At 52.6% G+C, this 24,524-nt stretch overlaps 1 protein-coding gene across 6 annotated transcripts in view; it reads right to left on the bottom strand.

The window, feature by feature from the left end:
- MYO18B (myosin XVIIIB) overlaps positions 1–24,524 on the bottom strand; it is a 228,925-nt gene that overhangs the window by 166,490 nt on the left and 37,911 nt on the right. For all 6 annotated transcript variants that reach the window (XR_008703644.1, XM_055550888.1, XM_055550887.1 and 3 more), the window contains 3 exons: positions 21,739–21,883; positions 4,226–4,399; positions 844–934 (listed from right to left, as the gene is read on the bottom strand). Coding sequence is in view for 5 of the 6 variants with exons in the window: in XM_055550888.1 (XP_055406863.1) it covers positions 844–934; positions 4,226–4,399; positions 21,739–21,883 (410 nt within the window). In the remaining variant the exon portion in view is untranslated. The remainder of the gene's footprint in view (positions 1–843; positions 935–4,225; positions 4,400–21,738; positions 21,884–24,524) is intronic.

The raw sequence follows: 24,524 nt of genomic DNA, 5'->3' as shown, positions 1-24,524 counted from the left end.
GCAGCCACCCGCTTCCTGCAGTTCACCGATAAATGCTTCTTCCCCTGAGCACGCACGATCCCCTGGTTTCTAGATAATGTGTCTGCAATCTCAGAGGGTAATTACTCCAGCAGGAAGAGAGAGAGTCGACTCTATGTCCGCAGAGAACCCTAGCTGCGCTGTTGCTACGCACCAGTCTCATCCCTTGAACAGGATGTCGGAAGCCTAATTACGCCTCCCGCTTACACGGTGGAGTGGGGGAAGCCCTTCCACAAGCTCTGGATCGGCCCCACTGGAACTGCTTAGATTTCCCAGGGTTCAGAGCGGCACTCCCCATGATAGAGAACACAGGCTCCCAGTAGTATTCCCTGCAGATATCTGCAGTGTTTTATGATCACAATTTAGGAAGAGTTGTTCACAGACATTTTTAAATTTATCTTTATTTTTTATTGATTTCTTATTAAATTTATTTTTATTTATTTTTTAGCTGTACCACGTGGCATGCAGGATCTTAGTTCTCTGACCAAGGATTGAACTCATGCCCTTTGCAATGGAAGCGCGGATTCTTAACCACTGGACCGCCAGGGGAGTCCCTTATTGACTTCTTTTAATCTTTGCAGTGACCCTGGGGAACAGACCTATTAAATATTTCACAGATGCACAAGGGGAGGTCAGAGAGGTGAACTGATCTGCCAAAGTCACACAGCCCGTGGGTGGCCAAGGTAGAATTAAAGCCAGCACCATCCAGCTCAAAAACCCACTCTCCAGCTCAACAGAACCCCACTCTGCTAAACTCCCCAGGCTTGGGCTCATTCACGTGTTGCAAAGAGACCACCTCTATACCAGAGGAAAGGCTGCCGTTACCTGTTGATGAGCGAGACCACGGTGGCAAAGACCTCTTGGTACAGGCCGGAGGCCATGCCCTCCACACACTCCACGCCCGTCATCTTGAGCCCTGCAGTGGGGAAGAAAGGAGGGTGGGCATCCCACGGTCAGGACCTTGCCTGGGTCCAGGGACATCACTGCTGGCCTTAGAGGACCTTCCACCACCACACACACACACATCACCCTGCTGCTGAAATTACTCATGTCCTTAGGATCAAGTTCAAGTGTCTTGTCAGGTCCTCCAGGGTCCTGTGTGGCCTGACCCTACCTCTCCTCCATTGTGATCTCCTGGTCATCCCTCAGGGCTCAAGCCAATGTCACCTCCTCAGGGAAGCCCACCGTAACCACTGCCACGAACCCATTAGGCCAGTTCTCAGGACTATCTTGCCTTTTTAAAAAAAAAAAAAATTCTTTACTTTTATTTTATGGAGGTAGGTATGCCCATTTCACTGCTAAAGACACTGAGGGCCAAATGGCACTGAGTTAGGTTAAGTCTCACGGGGCTACTTGGAAAGTAAATGGTGTTTGCAGACTCCCTTATTATTATCATTGTTGTTATTATTATTATTGGCTGTTACATGCAGCATGTGGGATCTTAGTTCCTCCACCAAGGATCGAACCCATGCCCCCTGTACTGAAAGTAGAGTCTTAATCCACTGGACCACGAGGGACGTCCCCTTGCTTTTTTGAAAAATTTACTTTTCAAACTGAGACACGATTGACATACAAAAAAACCTGTACATTTTTAATCGTACATCCTGATAAGTTTGAAGCATAAACCCATGACATCATCACCATAGATATGCCATAAACATAACCATCACCTCTAAAAGTTTCTTTCCTGTGTGTGTGTGTGTGTGTGTGTGTCTGTGAGAGGCGGAGACAGAGGAACTTTTAACATAAGATTAACAGATTTTTACATACAGAATACATTACTGCCAACTGCAGGCACTCTGTTGTACGGTGGAGATATTCATCTACTGATCACTTTGTCTGTCCTCTAGAGTTTTTTCATCTTGACTAAATGAAACTATGTACTCTGTGATCAAAATGTCTCTTTTCCCCCTCCCTCTCTACCCCTGTCCCAGTAACCACCATTCTACTCTGTGTCTAAGTTGGACTACTTTAGATTTCTGATATAAGTAGCATATAACTCAAAAGTCAAAAAAGAAGGAAATCCTGCCATTTGCACCAACACGGATGAACCCGGAGGACGTTATGCTGAGTGAAGTGAATGGGCCACCGGAGGGCACATGGACCCTAGTTTCGCAGCAGTGACCACAGCTCATCTTTACTTTCTGGTTATTCTGTTAGTCTGTGTCTCCCACCCTGCCCCCCACTGAAAGTGCCCCAAGGATGGGGACTGATTCTGAGTCTGTTGGCTCCAAATTCCAATTTCTGACACACAGTACTCAGTAAATATCTATTGTTCCCTCTTTCTAGGGGGAAATTTGGCAGTTTCACAGCAGAAGCCGTAACATGTTGGACTTAATAACTTTACTCTTAGGATTTTATTGTATTGAAATATGCAGAGAAACAAAGATTTCTAGGTACATACATTCTCCAAATTGTTCATTAAAATGGCAAAAAATCACTTTTTCAAGACAGCTCGAATATCTAAAGAATAGCAAATGGGATAGATAATTTGTAGTCCAACCATATAATAGAATACTTCAAGTCAGATCTAGAAGAATATTGAATGAGATGGAAAAGTGCCTGCATATAGTGTTAGGAGGAATAAAAAAAGCTTAGAAAACTATTACAATGGTAGCCTCAATTTTGTAAAAACACACACGGGTCCCATTAGAACAGCCAGCCTTGATTAAGGGGCACTGAGCAGAGCGGGGTAAGGAGTGGGGCTTGTATCTCAAACACTGATCCTTAGGTGTTGGTTCCAGCCACGGAACTGGAAACAGTTTGCAAATTTGCAGGCCCTAGGGCTTGGAGAAATAGTTTTGCTTGTACATTCCAGGCCGCCCGCTGCAGCCCCAAAGCATTTCCCGTCCCTGCTTTAACTCCACCTGCATCCTGGGTCGTTGCTAGGCAACCCACAGCCTCCCAGCATCTCTGTCAAGCCTGCTGGTCCCCTGCCTGCTTAATATCTACCCTTGAGATCTCAGGCTGCGAGGCTGACTCAGCTTCACAAAGCAGTGCATACATGTAACTGTGTTTCTGTGTGTGTGTGTACATATGTGCACTGTGTGCAGGTGTGTGCACACGTGCATGTGTACACATGCCTGTACATGGCACAAGCGTGTGCCTGTGCATGTGCACCCGTGTCGGAGAGGAGGCGTAACTATTAGGCAGACCCCAGCTTACACAAGAGCACAGAACTGGATGGCAGTGAAGTCTATGACATCAGCCATCAAGCTGAAGTCCCTGGCAGGTGGAGCAGCCCTGTGGATCCAAGGGGCCTCTAACAGACGGTGCTAAAAGCACAGTTCAAAACAGTGCTACTCGCTAAGCCCAGACTGCAGTCTCCGGAGAGCTCCTCTTGGAGAGTTCTGAGATCCCGGGGCTCTGAGGGGTCCTCTGCCCTCACCTTCTACAGCCAAAGCATCTGGCCACCGAGGCTGCAGACCTGGGACTCAGCAGACCCGCCTGAGCAGGTGCAGTGTAAGGGTGCTCCTGCTTGCCCCGCTCCACGTCAGTTCAAAGCACCCCCATTCCTCCGGCTGCTCAGACTCAAGTCCTAGAAGGCGTCCTGGCCCCCTGCTTCTGCCCAGGGCTCATGCCGACAGCTCTAATTGTCAACTAGACCTTGAACTGGCCACCTCCGCCCACCTGGCCCACCCATCCCTTGTCCAGCCTCCATCACCTCACCAGGGTGACCTGTATCGGTTCCCACCCACTCCTTGCTCTTCATCCAGGCTGGGCTTCACGCAGAATAAACTAATCATGCCCTTCCCCTGCCTGTGCCCCTCCATGGGTTCCCTCAGTATGAAAAGAAAACTCCATTTATAGACTACTCTGTGAGCTCTCTAACCTTATCTACTGTCCTCCCCGCCAGACCAACCACCTTGGCCTTATTTCTGTTGTGGCAGGTCAGTCTTCCACCTAGAGCAGGGGCTCAGCAGAGAGCACATCCAGGGGAAAGGCCATGGTCCCTGGCACCATCCTTAGTGCCCACTCCTGGCAGCACAGGGCCCCCTCCCAGGTTTCGGCAGCATCTGACCAGGACAGAGCACTGTGCAGGAAGGGCCAAGCCCATTTCCAGAGAAGCAGCTTCATTTGCACCTAGAAGGTCTACATACAGTAGACCCTCAATAAATCCTTGATGAATAGTGAAAGGATGCTGGTCTGTCCCCAAAGGGTGGCTCCACAGAGACCCAGCCCACCCAGGGAGGCCACGGTGTGGTACCTGAGCTCGTTTCTTCACCCTCCAGGCTCCGCCGGCTTGGCCGAGACGTCACCTGCTCGATGATCTGTCGCAAGTGGTGCTTGAAAGTGGCCGTGTTCAGCTCCTCATACTCACAGCCCAAGGCCTCTGCTGCATGGTTGGCCCACTCAAAGCGCATGAACTGCTTCCGGCCCACTGCACGGGGGACAGAGCAGAGGAGGGCGGTGAGGTCCTGGGTGGGTGATGGGTAGGCATCCAAGAAAACCTCGGAGAATCTTGCCATCTCCCAGCCTCTGGGCCACCCACCCTCAGCAGGAGCCTGAACCACTGAGGCCTGGCCCCAGCTGACGGCCTCAGGCAGGAGCCAGCTTTCCCAAGAGACACGTTTGTCCTACTAAGCTGCCACCTGCAGCTTAGTTGTTCACTTTTCCAAAACAATTAAAAATATCATCCTCTCTATGGGCTATTATAATGCCACTTAACATCAGCAACAAAGCCTATACAACATGGGCAATGCTTATATGGTAACATTAAATGAAAAGGAATAGAAAAAATCATACTGTAGTATGGCATCAATTGTGTAAATCACTCTAAGCTGCTATATAAATAGGAAAAGGAGATATATTCAAACGTTTTCTGCAGTGGTTCTGTACTAATTTTGTAATCCAAATTCTAAAATTTAATGATTTACTAAGGCGAACTGCAGTTCTACTCTTAAAATAATTTTCTCCCATTTTCTATCTTCCCATATCTGTGTTTCTTTCTTTGAAATAAGAATCACAGCTGCCAACAGAGACTTCTCAATCCATCAGAAAAAGATCATAAGGGTATCATTCTTCAAACAGACATCTTAAAGAATCTGCCTGGTTTAAGAAAAATGTGGAAGTTTGGGGAAAGACTTTATCTGGGGCTTTGACAATATCCACCTGGAGTGGGTTGCCATTTCTTTCTCCAGGGGATCTTCCCCACCCAGGGACTGAACCAAGGCATCCTGCATTGCGGGCGGATTCTTTACCAGCTGAGCCCCCAGGGAAGCCCAATAAGAAGGAGCGCTGGCCACTGCTTATCCAGGTCCTCCTACACGCCAGTTACTCAGTACTGATTCTCTCAAGAACATCATTTTATTACCTCCATTTTAGAAATAATTCCCATTTTACATATAATAAAACTGAGATCCAGAGAGGTTACATGGCTAGTAAAAAACTCCTGCCACTTTAACAAATGATCAAGAAGGTAAGAACGATGGTGGTGATTATGCGGTGAGGATGGTGGAGGGGACGATGTGATGACGGCGGTAAGAGTAACGCGAGTGCTGACAGTTGCCACTTACCGACCCCACTTAGTTCAACATGTCATCTTTGTTCAGCTCATGGCTTCTGGAGTCAGAACACCTGTCTTAGAGTTCCAGGTGTGACACAGAAAAAAATCAGTACATACAAGCCTTAACTACTTATTATTATTACTGAATCTTCACAAAAGTCCTAAAAGCAGTATCGTTCCTATTTTACAGATAAGAAAACTGATTCAGAAAAGTCACCAGAAATCAGGCTAAATGGAAGAACTATTGACCCCAAATCAATATGGACTGTAGCCTGCCAGGCTCCTCTGTCCATGGGATTCTTCAGGCAAAAATACTGGAGCAGGTAGCCATTCCATTCTCCAGGAGATCTTCCTAACCCAAGGACTGAACTGGGTCTCCTGCATCACAGGCAGATTCTTTACCATCTGAGCCACCAGGGAAGTCTCCTTCAATATCACCTTGAGAATATTATGACCCTAGGTAAGACTTTCTTTGACGTGGAATCACTGATCTTTTCACTTTCCGTAAGTACCTAGTGAAAGGAAATGTTATACGGCACTATCTTAAATGAGAACCCATTTTTTGTAGGAGGTCACTGAGAGGATGTGGCACCCAGGTGGCCTGTGAGCTTGCCCTGGGCAACTGGAGGGGCCTCACCCTTTGCCCTGCCCCTGGAATGCCCACCCAGCTCTCCCCACTCCCGCAGTGGGCTCTGTTACAAGGACGCAGCCTTGAGACAGCAGGGTGCTTCTGAGACCCTCCAGAGGGGCTCTGTGACCCAGCCCAGTGCCAGCCTCTCTATAAATTCCTAAGATTCTAGAGGGCACGGGTGGAGATCCACCCACCTTGCAGCGCCAGAGACAAGCCTCATGTGTCAGTTCCCTTGTGTGTTACACTTGCCACCCTCCCATCTAGAAGGGCTGCCTCTTCAGTCTCTCCCTGTCCCCCCACCAGTGTATGGGGGGCTAGTTTTTGAATCAACACTGCCATCATTTGTCACAAACAGAAGGCAGAGATAAATACAATGTGCGTACAGAGATACCATTAGAGTCTAATTAGATACAGTTACCTGGGAGCCCGAGGTCTGCTTTCTCTTTGCTAAAAATAATGGAGATTAGCAAGCATTACAGAGAGGCGTTGCAGGCTACTAGCCCTGAATGAGACATCCTCTTCCTAGGATGGGGCTGAAAGTGAACTCAACAGAACACGACTGTCCAGGCAGCCGATGCCCTGCCCCTCTCCCGCCCCATCGCCTCCACTGCAACCCTCTGAAACGGTCTCCGGACCCTGCCCGCCGTGACCCGTAGCCTTGAGAAGCTACAAGCACTCGCAAAGGGGCTCAGCGACAGCTGTGTCTGAAAAGAGGAGCTGGAAGCGGACAGGGCAGGCCTCTAAGTCCAGCCGGACTTAAGGGGTATATTTCCAAGCGCTCTGCGCAGCATCCTGCTGGTGAAACCCAGGAGGCACACGTGAGCCTTGCGGGAAAACGCGTTTCTGCGTCCAGCCCCCTGAAGCCTGGCCAAGCGCCACACCCAACCCTGTGGGTCCCGACGTCTTTGTACAGAGCTGGGAGGAGGCCAGGCCTTCTCAGAGGGGGCTGAGAACCCTGGGCTGGCACCTGTGGCGGGGAGAAGGCAGACTGGACAGGAACACAGGCACCAGAGCAGCCAGGGTCTGCTTATGAGAACACTGAGCCACAAAGAGAGCGACCTTCTGAGGTCTCGTGGCTGGTAACGGGCAGACACGAGATCTGAACTTAACGTCTTCTGACTTCAGCTTTCAGTGTGCTAACCCTGGGACCATGCAGAGGAGCCTTCATACAGGGATATTGTTCTGAAACCAGAACCGAGCGAAAAATCAGAGTCAAAGGCTTAAAATTCCCCTTGAGAATCTCTTAAATTGCCCATAGCGTGTAGTACTGCAGCATACTTCCCCGAGTCCGACTCAGCAAGCCTCCCCTCCAGTGGAACACCACAGGAAGTGGGTGGCTTGCCTTCAGGGCCCATGACACACAGAAAAATACTTATCGGTAACCACTGGCCTCACACCTGCCTGTGTGTGGCCGGATTTACATAAATACAATGTTGTCTAACGGGGCCGCCCACCCTTGAAACAGCTCTCTATGAAAGAACTACCTGCAGACATCAGTTCTGTAGTTATGCTCAGTGAAAAACAGTCCGTGCATCTCGCCATGGCCTGGGGGATGCACACCTGGATGTGTCTACACAGAGCAGGAGGACGGCTGAATGACCCTGGCTCATCTCCCAGCTGCCTTGGGAGGTGTGCAGGCTGAAGGCTGTTAGGCCTGATTTATAGCAGAGGCCACCAAGACCCAGAGAGGGGAACCGCCCTGCCCTGAGTCACAGCCGTAAATGGCTGAGCCAGCACTTGAGTCTAGGTCTCTGGACCCTCTGATCATGGCATGGGGTTAGGGGTAGCTCTGGTATCCCCAATATCTCACATTTCAGACCTGGCCTGAGCACACACGTGGGCTGTAGGTCAAGTCAAAAGGCAACAGGGCTACACTTCAGAAGGCAGCACAGGGGGTGGACCAGAGCAGGAAGGCTGCCGCTGCGCCACCGTCTGCCCCGGGGCTTCCTGTGCCCCCACTGCTGGAGGCCTTTGTTCGCACGGGCATTTGCTCAAGCACAGGGTGTGGCTGGACGTGCCACAGAACAAACATCCCCAGCCCTCAACCAGTGACTCCAAGTTTGAAAGCAGTAGTTGCTCAGTCGTGCCCGACTCTTTGCGACCCCATGGACTGTAGCCCACCAGGCTCCTCTGTCCATGGGATTCTCCAGGCAAGAACACTGGAGTGGGTTTCCATGATCTTCCTGACCCAGGGACTGAAGGTAAGGCCTTTTGAGAGCAGTTGCTCCGGTGGGCTGCCGTCTATGGGGTCGCACAGAGTCGGACTCGACTGACGTGACTTAGTAGCAGTAGCAGCAACAGCAGCTCCAGGCTATGCTCTATGCTGACCCCCCGAGGCCTCTAGCAGAGTGGAGCCCCAGCTGCCTGCAGAAGTAGCTGGTTCTGGTGACAGGCTCTTAGGGCTGCCTTCCTTCCCCACGCCCCTCCCAGGGCTTCCTGGGATCACCTCCCACGCGAGATTCTAGCCCCTGAACCCTCATCTCAGCCGCTGCACCCATTTACAGCCCTAAGGCTCAGAGACAGCCTCAGATGCTGATCCCACGTAACATGATTTGCTTTGGTTTTTCCTTCAATTGGGCTTCCATGGTGGCTCAGACCGTAAAGAATCTGCCTCCAAAGCAGCAGGTAGACCCAGGTTCGATCCCTGTGTTGGGAAGATTCCCTGGAGAAAGGAATGGCTGCTCACTCCAGTATCCTTGGCTGGAGAATTCCATGGACAGGGGAGCCTGGTGGGCTACAGTCCATGGAGTCACAAAGAGTAGAACACGACTGAGTGACTAACACATACCTCCCTTCAATTATTGAGGCCAAGAGAAGGTTCTCTGGAAGTGAGCCAAATTCCTGGCATGCTGCTCTTTGGGTTGTGTGCCTCTGTCTATCCCTAGAAACTGTCTGTAGATGTGGGGTGAGGTCTGGCCCCAATCACCGTGCTACCAAGGGCAGAAACTCCCCGGGTGACCAGAGGGCTGTGGAGCAGGACAGAGCGGCCACACGGCCAGGGTCAGAATCTCCCAAAGGGCTCCTCAGAACAGGTGTTCCCTGGGGAGAAATGGATGCTGTGTGGTATCACTTTGCCGGTAACATAAGTTTCTTAACTGCAGGACATCTCAGAGCCTTTAAGGAATATGGTATGATGCTCCAAGAAAGGGACGTTCTGTGCAGACCGATGTGGCCTGGGAATGCTTTCAGACCAAGATGGTCCAACATCCAATGAGACACCAGTTTAGGAAACAGTGGCTTAGCTGAAAGAGTTCTCCATTAACCAGGTGACCCTGGGCAAATCACTGTACCTGAGTCATTTGCCCAAGATCACTCTGCTGGGAAGAAGCAAGCTAGGATTTGAAGACAAGAATGAACAAAGGGAAATGAGAGAAAGAAAAGAGAAAAAAGGAAGGAGTGAGGGAGAGTGATGAAACTGCAGTCTCTGAGATGCTGAGATCCATCTGCAAAGGCAGGTTTTCCTGTTTACGCTCAATACAAAAAAAAAAAAGAGGAAAAAAATGACACGACCGTCTTTCCCTTGGGCACCGTCAGTTCAATTGCTATCAGTTACTGTGGCCTCCTGCATTTATCGATGACCAGGTGACTTTTCCGCTGAGTCACTGGCCGTTACGTGACCTATCTGTAACACTGGTGCATCTGGCTCACATCTCCTCACACAGAGGTTTACAGTTTGGAGGTCCGTGAAGGAAGGGGCCACCTGCAGGGAAGAGATGAGCCTGAAAGGCCATGGGTGCCCCGAGAAAAGGCGACGTTCCAGAAACAGATTGCTTGGGTTCAAATCCCACCTCTGCTGGCCAAAGCCAGGTGATATTGGGGAAACCGTGTCGCCTCTTTGAGCCTCAGTTTCCTCCCCTGTGAAATTGCCTCTACCCCCAGGGCGTTCCTGTGAAGGGCCAGTGGAGTTCCAGGTGCAGATCGCTAAGCACAGGATCTGCGGGATAAATGTCAACCTTTGTAATCATGACCACATGCTGAGATTTCTGCCCAGGGATACCAGGTCAGGTTCAGTTGTTGGGACCCTGGAAAATGGGGCTGTCTTAGAGGCCAGAACTTTAAGGCTCTTCCTGAGTGTGAGGTTTCCTGCCTGTTCCAGCTGCCCCTGGGTGCCATGCAGCCCCAGAAACCTGGACAGATCTTAGAGAAGTCATCTGTCCCTCCGCACAGTGAGTGAGCCCCATAAGGTCTGGTCAACAAGCCACCAATAAATCGTTGCTGAGTTGTTCAGAATCCACGATCAACTGGAAAGACAATGAGTGGACCTCTCTGGATACTATGGTGTTGGGGGAAAAAATGGCTTGCTGGACAAGTCAGCAGCAGCAGCATCTGCTTAAACCAAGCAAAACGGGCCACTCTTCTGCAAGACTGTTCAGTACCATGAGTCTGCTGCTGTGCATCAGTTGACAGGAGAAAGGGAGCAAGGGTAGGGGTCTCTTGGACTAACTGATCAAGCAGCTGGTGGGGAAAGACTGGCATGGCATCTTTGGGGTGGTGGCTGGTCATGGGAAGAACCAGATATGGCAGTTTTAGACCAGGCTGCAAGATCTCGAGCAGGACATCTGAGCCTCAGTTTCCATATCCATACAGCGGGGTGGTTCCTCTCCCAGGGAGTCACTATAAGGATGAAACAAGACACTGGATGTGACGCTGCCTAGGAGTGTCCCCAGGGCAGCTGATCCGAGCTGAGAAGCAGAGTTACCAGGCCTTGGTGGAAGGCATCACTCATCACCTGGGGGAACTGCAGGAGCAACAGTTTGAGGGGTGGGACCAGTAGCCGGTGAGTGACTGACCAGTAGCCTGAGGCCACACAGTTTAAACCAGGATTAAACCTGGCCCTGGCTGGCCCTCAGTCTGATGCTCTTCCTACATTCTGGGGTTCCTCAGCAAGGTAGGCTGAGCAGGGGTCCCTCAACCTATCAGACTGTCTCCTTTGAAGCTGGGGCCCAAGGGAAGCCCAGAAAAACAACGGGTGTTTTCGGAGTACTCACCACATGCCTGGTGCTGTGCTAAGTGCTTAATCCCATCAGGGCAAGAACCACGTGAAAAGGTGTGATTACTAATCCCTTGTGTATTCATGACACCACAGACCACGCAGCAAAACATGGCATGAATGGGGGAATCTTCAAAGACATAACTCCCTGGTCCCACACTGGGCTCCTCCCCTTTCCAAGTTAGGACCTTCGGTAACTTCTTTGCCTTTCTGAGCCTCCACCGACTCACCATAAAAAGGGTGTAACTCTCCATATCTCTCAGTCGTGTCCGACTCTCTGTGACCCCGTGGACCGCAGCACACCAGGCTTCCCTCTCCATCACCAGCTCCCAGAGCTTGCTCAAACTCATGTCCATTGAATGGGTGATGCCATCCAACCATCTTATCCTCTCTCGTCCCCTTCTCCTCCTGCCTTCAATCTTTCCCAGCATCAGGGTCTTTTCCAGTGAGTCAGTTCTTTGCATCAGGTGGCCAAAGTATTGGAGCTTCAGCTTGTAACCATATCGAGTTACAAGGATTAAATGGAATAACCACGCAAAGCACTTAAGTCATGCCTGGCAGAGAGCGGACTCAGCAAATAGTGACAGGTAATAATCCCATCATCACCATCATCATTGCTGTCAGCAGCATTGCTATGCTCTGACTCTGAAGGGTGAGACGTGCTTTTATGATGGGAGTCCTCACTGAGCCATAGATCACTGGAGTCTCTGATGAGCAAGGCTAAAAGAGATCCCAGCGAGTGTCTATACACCCTCATTAGGCAAGTCCTTTCCCCTCTCTGAGCCTCAGTTTCCTCATCTGTAAAATGGGGTGACAGTGCCTACTCCATGGAATCACTGAGATGAACAAAGCTCTTAGCATAGGACCTGCCCCTTGTAAGCACAGGATGAATGTCAGCTGCTGTTATTACTTATGGGAAACAGAAGTCATAAAGAGGGGAGGGGCTTTTGCTGGGCCAACCTGAAGCCGGTCCCTTGGGGGTTCCAGCTGCCTCACATCTCCCTCCCGAAGCCTGGGGCTGGCGGCAGGAATGCCTTCTAGCATCAGCCACTTCAGGGGTTTGTGGCTTTTTAAAATATAATTGTTTACATCCCACAGCAGCCATTCCAGCTTAATGAATGAATTCAATATGCTCAGAAAACGCAGAATAAATCCTTGCCTGTGGCCCAGAATAGGCCGGGCTGCGGCAGCTGTCGGGCAGGGAGCCAAGCCACCAGCTGGGGCCTGTGGCAGGGGAAGGGTAGGGGCAGGACATGGCCCAGGGGGTGCCTGCCTTAGGGCTGTAGGGCTGTGCTGGGGCTGTGTGGGAAACCTCTCTTAATCCCGAACACCAGTGCCAGGGTCTGAGGCTGGCACCTGGCTGATGGGGACACCGAAGCCCCAGGCCTTGCTCAAGGGGCCACCACACCTCTGGTCACAAGGGGTCCTCTGTCTGACGCACCCTCCCTTACTCCCTCTCAGTTTGGGAGATTCGGTTCAGGGTCCCAGGTCCTAGGACCCCTTGGGGAGAGGACCCTGCTGAACTTTAGGTGTCTCCTATCTATTTCTCCTGGCATCTCCAGTGCGCCTGTCTGGGTCTCCCTCCTTGGATCAGAGGGGAATTATGTCCTAGAAAGTGAGGATGGTGGTGCCCGAGGGTTTGCCGTCTAAGGCACAGGGAAGATAGGAGAGGAGGGAGCAGTGGAGAGAGAGGAAGGGGAGAAGTGGAGGGGGCAGGGGGAGCATGGGGGAGGAGGGGAAGGATGGGGAAGGGGAGCAGCACGAACTCAGCAACGGCCCAGGTGTCCAGGGGCCCAGACTCTTGCTCAACATCCCCCACGGGCATGTGAGGGTGCCGTGACCAGACCTGCGTGAACAAATACCCAGGGTGGGGAATTGCACTGTGTTCATGGAAGCACCCAAACTCAGACACACCCCTCTGGTCCCGCAGGCCCAGGAAACCACGCCTGCAGAACGCTCACCCCTGCACCGCCTCTACAGACAAGGATGCCCACACGGTGCTGTTTACAATCCCCCAAAGCAGGCAACTGCCGGAAGGCTCTTCAGCTGGAGAAGTGCCACGGAGACAGAGACCCGTCCCCGGGCAAGCCCCGCAGCCAGCGGAGACAAGACGGGCACCATGGCATCCTGCGAGCAGCGTGGTCCACCCTGCCCAGACAGGGAGAAGCAGAGCGTGTCAAACGGAGCCACTGTGAACCTGTTTCTGAACCAGTAACGTCGCCCCACCCACCCCAGCAGGGCGACTGTCACAGGCACAGCTCACGCTCGGTCTCAAGGGCCTGAGGAGCTGGCCTGCGGCTGGGACCACAGCAACATGGCCAGGGCCACGCACTGGTTTTCAGAGGGACTGCAGCCCTGGCCATGGCCACGGCCACAGGGAGGAGTCAGGGGACTCAACATGTTACTGTTCCAACTACTGATGAGTCTATGACGACTTCGAATCAGAATTTTAAAGAGAAAAGCCAGCCTACTGGGGCACTGGAACCAGCCTGGAGCACATGGTCATGGTGGACACATGAACCAACACGTCTGTCAAATCCCAGAGAATGTACACCACTGAGCTGAACCTCAGGGTACACCAGGAGCTTCAGTCAATAACTGTGCATCAATCCTGGCTTGTCAGCTGCACTAAACGTCACCTTTGCACCTTAACAGCGGTCGCCTTCAAGGGCAGGAGGACCACGGGAATGGGGAGCGACCTGCTTCCGACATTCTATGTTCATTTGTACTGCTTCCACTTCTCACAGGAAGACAACTTTACGGTGTCGCTTGTGCAGTTGTTTAAAAACAATTAAAAAAAAAGGGTTAAAAGTCTGCACCAAGTGCCTGAACATACACTGACTGCTTCACGCTGACAGCATTGATATTACTACTCCCCTTGGCCTTCTGGGGTCCTGCCTGGGCTTGAGAAGCATCAGGCCACCTCCTCCTATCCATGGACAGGCTGCCCTGGCTGCTGGATGTCGGGGGTCCTGGTAGAAAGCGGGGGGCTGGGCCCTTGTCATTGCTGCCATCGTCTCTCCATCCTGCGGGCCTCTTGGGGCTCCCCAAGTTACAGCCCCATCTCTTCGGGGTCTGGCACCTTTATCAGGGCAGGCAGGAGTGGTGGCCGATCAGCAGCCTCCCTCCATCATCCCGTTACAGGGCCCGTCCTTGGGTTATACACGGGCCCAAGTGTGTTGTATGTCAGGCACTGGGGTCAGTGACAAGGAGACTGGTCAATTCAGTGATTGACAGATAAGTTAAACCTCCCATCAGGCTTTAGAGCCAAAGGAAAGCAGGCAACTCAGCCATCAGGGCAGACACCACCCGTCCTGGTTATTATAGTCTAGATTCTGAACATTACTGTCATTTTACGGAGTCACGAGGGACAGCAGGCAGAGTGACAGAGTCTCAGACTTTCCAGGGCGGGTGTATGTCGTCTCTTACAGCCATGGGGCCACAGGGATTGGAGAGGATTGAAGACCAGCCCAAGCCAGCGTGGCATACTCAGGCTTTGAGGGGAGATACTGCAACAGGGGACAGATTTTCCATTAATAACAACAGCAATAATAACAAGGGTCATTGAGCTATACATATTCAAAATGAGTACTGTAGTCCTCCCAAGGACACGGGGAGGTGACACAATTATTATCCCCAATCTTCAGATGAGGACACTGAGCCTCAGAGGTCAAGAGGGTCACAGATGGCAAAGTAAGATACACGCAGGTCCACCTGCCCCGAGCCCATGTCGGGAGCCTCGATTCCTAGCTCCTCTGTCTCGGTTTCCCTTCGTGGATGACCTTGCAGATGAAGGGAGACTGCAGGCTGGGGACGGACCTGAAGCCGCTCTGAGCGGTCAGATGGAGGTCCCAGGACGGGTGAGGGGAGGTCCGGGCACCAATAAGGCACCCGAGGACTAGGCCAGGTGGGCAGCCTTACAGAGGAGAGGGACACTGGCTGCGGAGGCAGACAGGTGCTGATTCTAACTGTGGCTGCACCAGGTGATGCTGTTTGACCTTGGCGGTCTCACATAACCTCTCTGAGCCTCAGCAGCCTGCATTGCCAAGTGGGAATTCCCTCCCTACCTGCCAGGCTTGCTGGCCTTTGAAGCTGTGGCACAGAGCGTGGTGGTAGTGACCCTGTGTGACTAAGAAGAGGGGAAACAGCTTTCATGCTGCTCTCTGGAAGCTTCCGGGGAGCTGCCAGGCCACAAGGAGGCCCAAAGAGGCCGCTGGGAGAGCCCTGAGCTCTGAGAAGCAGAGAGAGAGAGGTGTCTGGCCTCCCGGCCACTCCACCCCTACTGTTTCTGCATCACCACCTCTGACCGCAGCCCAGCCAAGCCCTCCTACACTGCAGACCCCTAGGAGCTTGGGGCGACAGTAAGAGGAGACTTGAAGCCATGGGGCTTGCGGCTGATTTTTTCCCCAGCACGGTCACCGGCCCAGTCACAGAGTTGGCACGTGCTAGAACCCTCATGTCCCCGAGCCCCAGTCTGTGTCACTCCTGACCACTCTGACCACTACCCTCACACAGTCCTTGGCCCCCAGAACCGTCATCAAAGCTGTGGAAAGAGCACTTGACTGAGTCCGGAACTGGACTCCAGCTCTGAAGCTGCCGTTCACTAGCACCGAGAGGTCACCATGTGCCCCAAAGCAAGGAGCCACACCCCCTGGAGGCTTGAGTTCTCCACCCAGTATATGGGCCTCAGGACTGCCCCCACCCAACTCTGGCCCACCGCAGGGGCAGGCAGGCACTGCCGCAATGGAGACCACTGATAACGAAGCGTTCTGCAAAGAGAAATGCTGGGGCTTGTGGCACATCCCACGTGCCAGGTGGGATGCAGTCTTGTGACCAGTGATGGAGAAGGTGGGTGGAGTTACCATTTTACAGGCACAGGTTAAATCACACAGGCTGGTTCCGCCCCCTGCAGGGCCCAGCATGTCCCTCCTTCCCACCTGCCTCCTTGTCAAGGGGGCTCCAGAGAACATCCGTTCGCTGCCATTCAACACCCACGGGGGCTGGCTGATGGTTCCATGGGCCACATTTTGCCAAAGGGAAGAAACTCAAGGTTGGATAAATGGTTCTCTGGTGGCTCCTGAGGGATGGCTCGGGCCGTGAGTCTTGGTTAACAGCAAACCGTCCCTGTGTCAAATCACCCAGGGTTTTCTGCCTGCCATGCCAAGGTGGCCTCCAGGGCCCCTCTCGCTGACTTCCCAAGGGCTCCATCAGGGACCGTGAGCCTGGGAGACAGAGGAGGGGGAGACAGTGCAGAAAGACGGAGGGATGCGGCCTGCTGACAACTGACCAGCTGAGCCGGGAGCCACCTGGCCTGTCTGTGGGAGGAGGCCCAGAGCCCCAGCATCTCCAGCACCTCGGTCGTGGGTGAGACCCTAGACGGCTCTCCACCACAGTCTCCCCCTCTTAGGAGGATGTACAGGTGAGCCCTGGAACTTGGCCAAGGTCACACACAGCTAAATAGACGCTGAGCTGGGATCTGAGCCCAGGACCAGCTGACTTTGAGCCACCCGGGGCCCTGCGCCTCCACATTCTGGGGAGAGACGTTCTCTCTGCCATTGCCCAGGGCACTGCTGGTGACAGGGTGACCCCGAGCCCCACAGCAGCCAGCCTCCTGAGGTCAAGACCACCACGTCAGGGGGCTGAAGGCACTGAGGAGGCAGTAGGGGGGGGCCACGGTGGCAGCACCCTGCAGGCACTCAGGGGTCAGGGGAGGTTTAAAGGGACTCCCCCAAACGAGGAGGGTCAGAGGAGCCCCCAGGAGTGTGCTGGGACTGGCTCCCTGGGGAGAAGCCAAACTGGGCAGGAACCATGAGAATGCAAGGACCACGTGGCTACCTGAGGGCCTGGGCCCCCATGGAGGGGACCAACCTGCCAACTCGTGCTCAGTGGCCTCTTATGGGACCCTGGGCCTGGGACCTGCTGCATAGGGCTTGTGGCTGGCACCTGTCATGAATGTGCCTTTGGTCTTTGCAGTTCCAGACACACCGCTCCGAAAACCCTTGGAATCTCTGAAATGGTGATGGTGTCTTTTGTCTGCTAAGGAGACAACCAGTGGCTGGGGGACCCTAGATGGTGTCAGGAGAGGGGCTGATCACCCGAAAGACCCAGGCATAACTAGAAACCGGGAACTTTCAGTTCCATTCCCTCCAGGGAGGGGAGAGAAGAGGCTGGAGATGGAGTGAATCGCCAAGGGCCAATGATTCAATCAAGCACACCCATGTAATGAAACCTCCAGAAAATCCCTGATGAGGGGGCTCAGAGAGCTTCCAGGGTGCTGGGAGGCCCACACACCAGTGAGGATGGAAGCCCCTTCTTCTGCCGCCTGCCCCACGTGTCTCTTTCACATGGGCGTTCCCTGAGCTGTGTGCTTTATAGCAGATGCTGGTAAGCAAAGCACCCTCTTAACCCCTGTGAGCCGTTCCAGCAAGTTATCAACCCAAGAAGGGGTCTGTGGCCTGTGTCTGAAGTGGTATGGTCTTGTGGGACTGAGCCCCTGACCTACCCGAACTGCAGGTAGTGTCAGGAGTGGGTTAAATCGTAGGACACCCAGCTGGTGTCCAGAGAATCAGAGGACGGCCTGGTGTGAGTAAAAGCCACACCTTTGGTGTCAGAATTGTCATGAGTAAAAACAGCTCAGGGTGCCTCAGAGAAGATCTAGGAGCCCGAGAGGACAGAGGTCACGGCACATGGGGCCAGGGAGGCAGCAGATGTGGTCCCAGAGGCTGGGCTCAGCGCCTGGACAGACTGGGTCCAAATCCCAGCTCTGGCTTCAGCTACACGCCCCAGGGGATGAGGATGAACCGCTCTGGCAGGCCTCGGTCTCCCCATCTGTAAGAAGGGTATCTTACAGTTCTCGCTCCTCCCAGGCTGTTCCAAGGTTGTGCACTGACATCACGTCTGTGAGCGTGCGGCCTGGGCAAACAGACCAATTCTTCAGCAAGGGGTGACCCAACCAGCCTATGCAAAGTCTAGGGCAGGGGAGTGGTCGTGGCAGGGAGACCTCATTCTGGACATACCAGCTGTCGGACGCCAGGTGGACTCACTCCTCTTACAAAGCTCCTCACTGTGAGCCAAGTCCTGTGCTCTCAGCACTGGCCCTGACTCATTTAACCCTCACGGCAAGCCTGCAAGGTGGCTGCCATCACTACCCCATTTTACTGGGGAGGAAACTGAGGTTCAGAGGAGCCAAGCCAGGAGGCTGATGCTTTCCCACTGCACTATCTTTCTGTACCGGGTTATCAAACGAACCAAATCATATCAGAAGTCGCAAGGGGTACAGGCACTTGTGAAAGCAGCAAACGCTAAACCAGTGTTAGTGGTAGTTGTCATTACTGCCTTCGCAGTTCAAAAATCCCGAGTCCAGTTATAAGGCCTGAAATCTCCCCACAGGGACAGATATGGTTTTTAAAAACAGAATCAGGACTTTCAAAACAAGTTAAGGAAGTCAGGCATGCTGGGAGGAGAGCATCGTTTTAATGGGGGGAGAAAAAACCTGATTAATGGAAATGATTCTTAATATATTTCAAAATGATCTGTTATGACACAAAGTCAAGACATTTATATACGACTTTGAAATTCTTAATAGCTGATTTCAGAGCAACCTATTATGAAGTCTTCCAAAGCAGAATATATTGTAAGTAAATCACCAGGCAGGCCTCCCAGGCAGACTGACGGCAGCTCCTCTTAAAATAATTTATACGGTGGGGTGGGGGAGGCTGGAGGAGCTATTGCCATAATCATGTATTAATAAAATATTTATAAGTGACTCTCTCTTTTATTGTTACAGGTATGAGTCCCAAGCCCACATCAGAGGGGGTGCCCCGTGAGCCCCAGGGAGATAGAGTCAGGCATCAGATTTCTCTGGTGGCAGCTTAATAGACCGGGGGCTCCCTCAGCCTCTGTCCTGTGGCATCAGAGGCAGAGCAGGCTCCAGTGTGACAGAGGGACCCCTGTCTTGCCCTCTCCCTAGGCTTTGCTGAGTGCCGGGAGGGAGGGAGCCAGCCTGTCTGAGCTGAGTGCAGCCGAGAGACCCATGGCTGTGGCACCCTGGAGAATTGGCTAACCCAGGCTCAACAGCACAATCTGCTGAAGGACTGCCCTGAGCCGGAGTCAAGAACGACCTGCCCACCGCCCCCGGGGCCTCACTCGTACCACCCCATACACGTCCCCGGTCCATCACTGCAGGCACCTGTCTGCACCCCTCTGCTTTCCTGGCTACGGGAACCTGCTCAGCTCAGGCATGGGGCAGGCTGGAGGGGCAGGGGTAACACGCCCTGGGAGCAGCCTTCAAGCAGGCAGAAGCAGGTGGTGGCAGTGGATCAACATCCTGGCTCCCTCGCCCCTTGGGTAATACACAGTGAGACATGCTGTTCAGAGGTGTCTCCAGAGGTCCCCAGAGACAGTGGTCCCTCACTTCCCAGAGTTAGTCCACTTATAATTTTATTTTTATTTATAAAAATGTTTTAAATGTTTATTTGGTTGTCCTGGCTCCTAGTTATGGCACGAGCGATCCTCGATCTTCATTGCAGCATGCAGGGTCTTTAGTTGCAGCGTTTGGGGTCTTTAGTAGAGGCATGATGGGTCTTTTAGTTGGGACATGCAGGATTTAGTTCCCTGAGCAGAGACTGAACCCAGACACCCTGCCTTAGGAGCTTAGAGTCTTAGCCACTGGACCACCAGGGAAGTCCCTAATTCACACCTTAACTCCCCATCATCACCCACCTTTCCTTCCCTCACTCCCCTCTTGGTTCTTTCTGATATCCCCTTCCCCCAAAGTTACATGCACTCAAATCTTCGTCTCAGGGTCTGCCTCAGGATAGCCCAGCTTAATACAGCTCTCTCTTCCTTATTGTATTCAATCCTCACACCAACCCACATTAGCCCATTAAAAGAGAAGCCTCTGAAGCTTGGAGAAGTTTGCTTTTTAACTCACATCTGCCTCGCTCAAGAACCCATACCCTGGGGTTTAGTGCACCTGGACCTTCGGAGCCTCAGTCTTCCATTCTGTAAAACAGGTCTGTTTCCTTTCACATCCCCTTCAACCTACAGATGCCTGTGCCCCGACTCTAAATCTTCAACAGCTCTTCTGGTCTGAACTGTGCAGTGGCGTCCCTAATCCCAGACTGTTTACAAAGCTGTCTGATTTACAAACAATCAGGATGTAGAGCATGCCCCACGGCTGATTTTTGGAACAGGCAAGCGGCATTTGTTTTTTCCATGTTTGTATAGTCAGGCATGCCTGCCCTTGGCCTGGACCAACTGCAGAGTTGCCACCTTACCTATTTCTGACTCAGCATAACCCCTAGAAATGTCCAAAATCAAATCAGCGCACCAGTACATGAGGCTCAAGAGTATGATAATCAAAAGGACAGGCAACAGGGCCCAGGGGGACGGTGGTGGAGGAACCATGTGCCGCCGTGTTCCAAAGAAGTCCGCTGCCTCCCAGAGGAAGGGCCCGACGCCTGCCAGCATCAGCACACAGCTCCAGAGGACAGGCGCTGTGCACGCCTGTATCCACTCCACAAGCCAGTCCCAACTGGATGTTCTCGGCCCAAAGGAAGCCACTCTCGAGAGGAAAGAGCTAGACAAGGACACAGTCATAACACAGGGCACCATAAGCCCCATGAAGGCAGGGGCTGCACTGCTCTGCACACTGACCATCTCCTGCGACCTTTCACAGGGACGAGGGAGGTGGCAGAGGAGCCTGGCTAGGGAAGCGAGGAGCCTTGAATGCCAAGCCAAGGGATTTTACTCGATGGAGCAGACAAGGGAGCGCCTCGGAGGATTCTAAGCAGGGAACAGCACCAGAGGTCTGTGTTCTAGAAAGGAGCCTGGTGGTCACAACAAGGGAGGAGCGAAGGCATCGGCAATGAGGCTACTGTGATAACCCGGGAAAAAAAAGACTGTCAAACTCTTAGTCTAAGGTGATAATAGTAAGAATAGAGAAGTCAGGACAGGAATGCCATCACGGGGGTATCTACAGGGAAAGGGGAACGACTGGAGGGCAGGGACAGGCAGAACCCCTGGGGGAGACCAGTGTGAAGGAGGACAGCCAGCACACAGTTCAGGACGGGAGCGAGTCTGGGAGGAGAAGCACAGCCGGGTCGGCTCAGCACACACAGCAGGAGCCTCTCCCTGATGTCTAGACAGAAACACATCACCTTCAGTGCAGGGACCCAGCCTTCTCTCACCTGTTCCAGGGCGCCTCTCTGCAGCACAGTGGCTACAAGCTACATGTGGCTATATAAATGTATGTTAATTAGAATTTAATACAATGAAAACATTCCTCAGTTGCACCAACTACAGGTCAAATGCTCGAAGGCCACAAGCAGCAAGCGGCCACCCTACTGGACAGAGGAGCTCCCAGACATCGCAGAAGTCCGAATGGACAGTGCTGGGCTCTGAGGCTTGCTTGAAAATCAGCTCCGCTTCCTTCCCAGCACGCCTGCTTCTATAGCCGAAGAGAGAGCAGCCCCAGAGATACAGAAGACGACACGCTGACACCATCCCACCTCACAGGCAGAAGGGCCTTGTCAGGCACCCGTCAGTGGAGACAGCCGGCAGTCCAGGAGAGCTCGGCTGGGAAGCACATACCTTTGCAAGCCCCTGCTGCGCCCAGGTGGTAGATGGCTGCCAGCACCCGCCAAATGGCCCTCTGCTCGCCGTCTGAAATGCCCAGTGTCTCCATGGCGCCCTGGAGCTGGGCGAAGGCGGCCGCTGCCCTCTGCTTGTCTTCAGGCTGAGAACAAGGGCAGAGAGGGAGATAAGCAGACCGTCACAGTGGAGGAAACGCAAGCTCACAGCAGGAAGCGGGCTCAGTCTCGGGGGACTGTGTGGACGTTTTATGACCACAGTACATTACCCACGATTAGCTGGGGAGTACCGACACACGAACTCAGAGTGCTGGGAAAGTTATAAAAATCACTTCTGTCTGACTTTGGATAGCGTGTGATTTTTATTCGTTCATGTGTTCAATAAGATTTACCGAGGCTCTGTGCTGGACTCTGGGGAGGCAGAGATGAGCGAAATCCAGAACCTGACTCTGAGGACCTTTCAAGGTAGAAGTGGAAAGAGACGTAAAAACAACTAAGTGTGAGACAGGGATCTCAGAGGAGGGCCAGGCTGATTAATCCTGCCCAAGAGAGTCAAAGAGACTGTCGCAGAAGATGAGACAAAATTGTGAATGAAATCTGAATGGCAAACAGGCAGAGCTGACCAATTTGACACAAGAGGCCTGGTGGGCGGGGGGACAAGGAGAACAAAGGAGGTCTCTGGAGAGAACAGGCAGTCACCTGGACATGGCCAGGGAAGCAGGGATTTCTGGAGTGGGGCAGACAGAGGAGGGGTAGAGACATGCATGAGAAGCTGGCCGGTGCCGACAGGGAAGGCCTCAAACCCCATGTTAAAGGGCACAGGCTTAAAATTCCAGCCATGATAGACAAAAATATACCCATGTTTCCATTCCTGGACCCGAAGCAGACACCACCAATCAATGAAGATCCCACAGGAAGTCCAGACTCTCTTCAGGACACTCCCTCTTGCAGCCCCCACTAACTGACCTGCCTCAGCAACTGAGATAGATCCTGTCTGCCATCCCCAGGGCAAGCAGCGGGCAACCACCAGAGATTTTTCAGCAGGAGGGGAAAGAAAATGGTATGTTCAGATGTTTATGGGTTGCAGAGTATCGCTTTTTCTTTCCCAGATTTACAATCCCAATTATGTCTGATTGAATATTAAAATCAATCTGAAACTCCTGCACACACACACAGCATCTGGCCAAGGAGACTCAACCCCTGAAGCCTGCTGGGTAGAGAGGAAGTGAGCTGACGATGAGAATTCTTTTGTAGATAATCCTCCAGCAGATAACGAGGAACTAACGTGCACCTGGCCTGCTCACAGAGCTTGGGTGATGAACTGTAAGCTGTCAAAGCTGGCAAGTCCTTGGATCTTAGGGATTCAGAGAGGGCACAATGCTTGCCCCAAGTCACACAGCAAATTAGTACCAGATTCAGGGTAAAAATCAGGTTTTTCTGACTCTCCACCCAGGCCACTTGTCCCCTCCACTCAAGCCACTTCTAACTGGGAAAGAAACCTGCCAAGGATCATCGACCAATTGAGACGACATCAAAGCGCACAATGACATTGAGGGATGTGCTGTAAGAATGTTTCAATTAACAGCAAAAGCATGTTCCACTGATCCATCATATTTCTGGGCCACCACAGGACCACAAAATCCCTAGCAACCAGGAACTCAACCTAGCAACCACAGCTGCTCCACTGGAGCAAACGGAGGAAGGGAAGGCATCTTACCAACGTGCTCTTGGTTATTTATGAGATTTCAAAGTAGCAGAGAAAGGACACCAAAAGGACGTGGCGCCACATTTATTACAGCTCCCACTGGCAGCCGTGAGCATTTGACTTCCAATTAGAGGCGGACTCCATCATCTGCCACTTAGCTCACACGAACAGAAGAATTAGCAAACTTCCACTGCAGCTGGCATGCATCTTCTCCTCTGCTCCCCGCCTCCCCCAAGGGCGGAGGGCTGAATGTATGACCTTCTGATCTGAGACAGCTAGGATCAGGAGGAGGCTGACTGGTCCCTCAGCTTCCAGGGAGCCAGACACCTCTGCACAATGCCCTGACAGAGAGCCAGTCCTTCCTCAAAATCGAGGAAACAGAAATCAGGCAGGGCGGTGCAGCAGATCAACTCACAGCTGGAACGTCTACCAAGAGGAGGCTGGGTAAAGAGCGGGTGGTCTAGGCAGGGCGTAGTGGTGGAGCACCACACAGCTATGAGAAAGATCGCATCACTGATCATGCGAGCACGTGTGTGAACCCCATATGAGTCAGAGGAGCCACATACAAAACACCGCGCCACGTGTGATTCTGTTCATGTGAAAGCCGAAAGCGGGCAGCACAGCCCTCTGGGAAGAGAAGTCAGGAGGATGACATGGGTGGGAAGGATGGTTCTGATCCATCTGATCCCATCCATCCAGGGTGGGGGCTCCAGGGAGCCTTTGCTGGATTGAGGAACGTTCTAGATGGTGATCCAGGGTGGGGCTGCAGCTGTGTGTAGGGATATAACCACTGCTGAGTGGACACTGAAAATCAGTGCTTTTGTACACTTGACCGAATGGTGCACATGGAGAGAGAAAAATCAGTAAAAAAAGAAAAGCCAACTCAGAAGGTGCCCAGGGTTTGTCCAATGCAATCAGACTCAAGGTCAACCCAAGATGGCGGGTCACTTAGAAGAATAAAATCCAAGATGTTCTCTGAACATTCAACCAGGCTATGCTGAGAGCACCAGGAGGTTCTGACCATGCAGAGGCCAGACCCGGACCTGGGAGCGGACAGAACTGCACATGCCCCCACCTCTGTG

The sequence above is a fragment of the Bubalus kerabau genome, chromosome 16, assembly GCF_029407905.1.
Source record: "Bubalus kerabau isolate K-KA32 ecotype Philippines breed swamp buffalo chromosome 16, PCC_UOA_SB_1v2, whole genome shotgun sequence".
Taxonomy (NCBI): Eukaryota; Metazoa; Chordata; class Mammalia; order Artiodactyla; family Bovidae; genus Bubalus; species Bubalus kerabau.
This window is presented reverse-complemented; position numbering and strand designations above follow the sequence as displayed.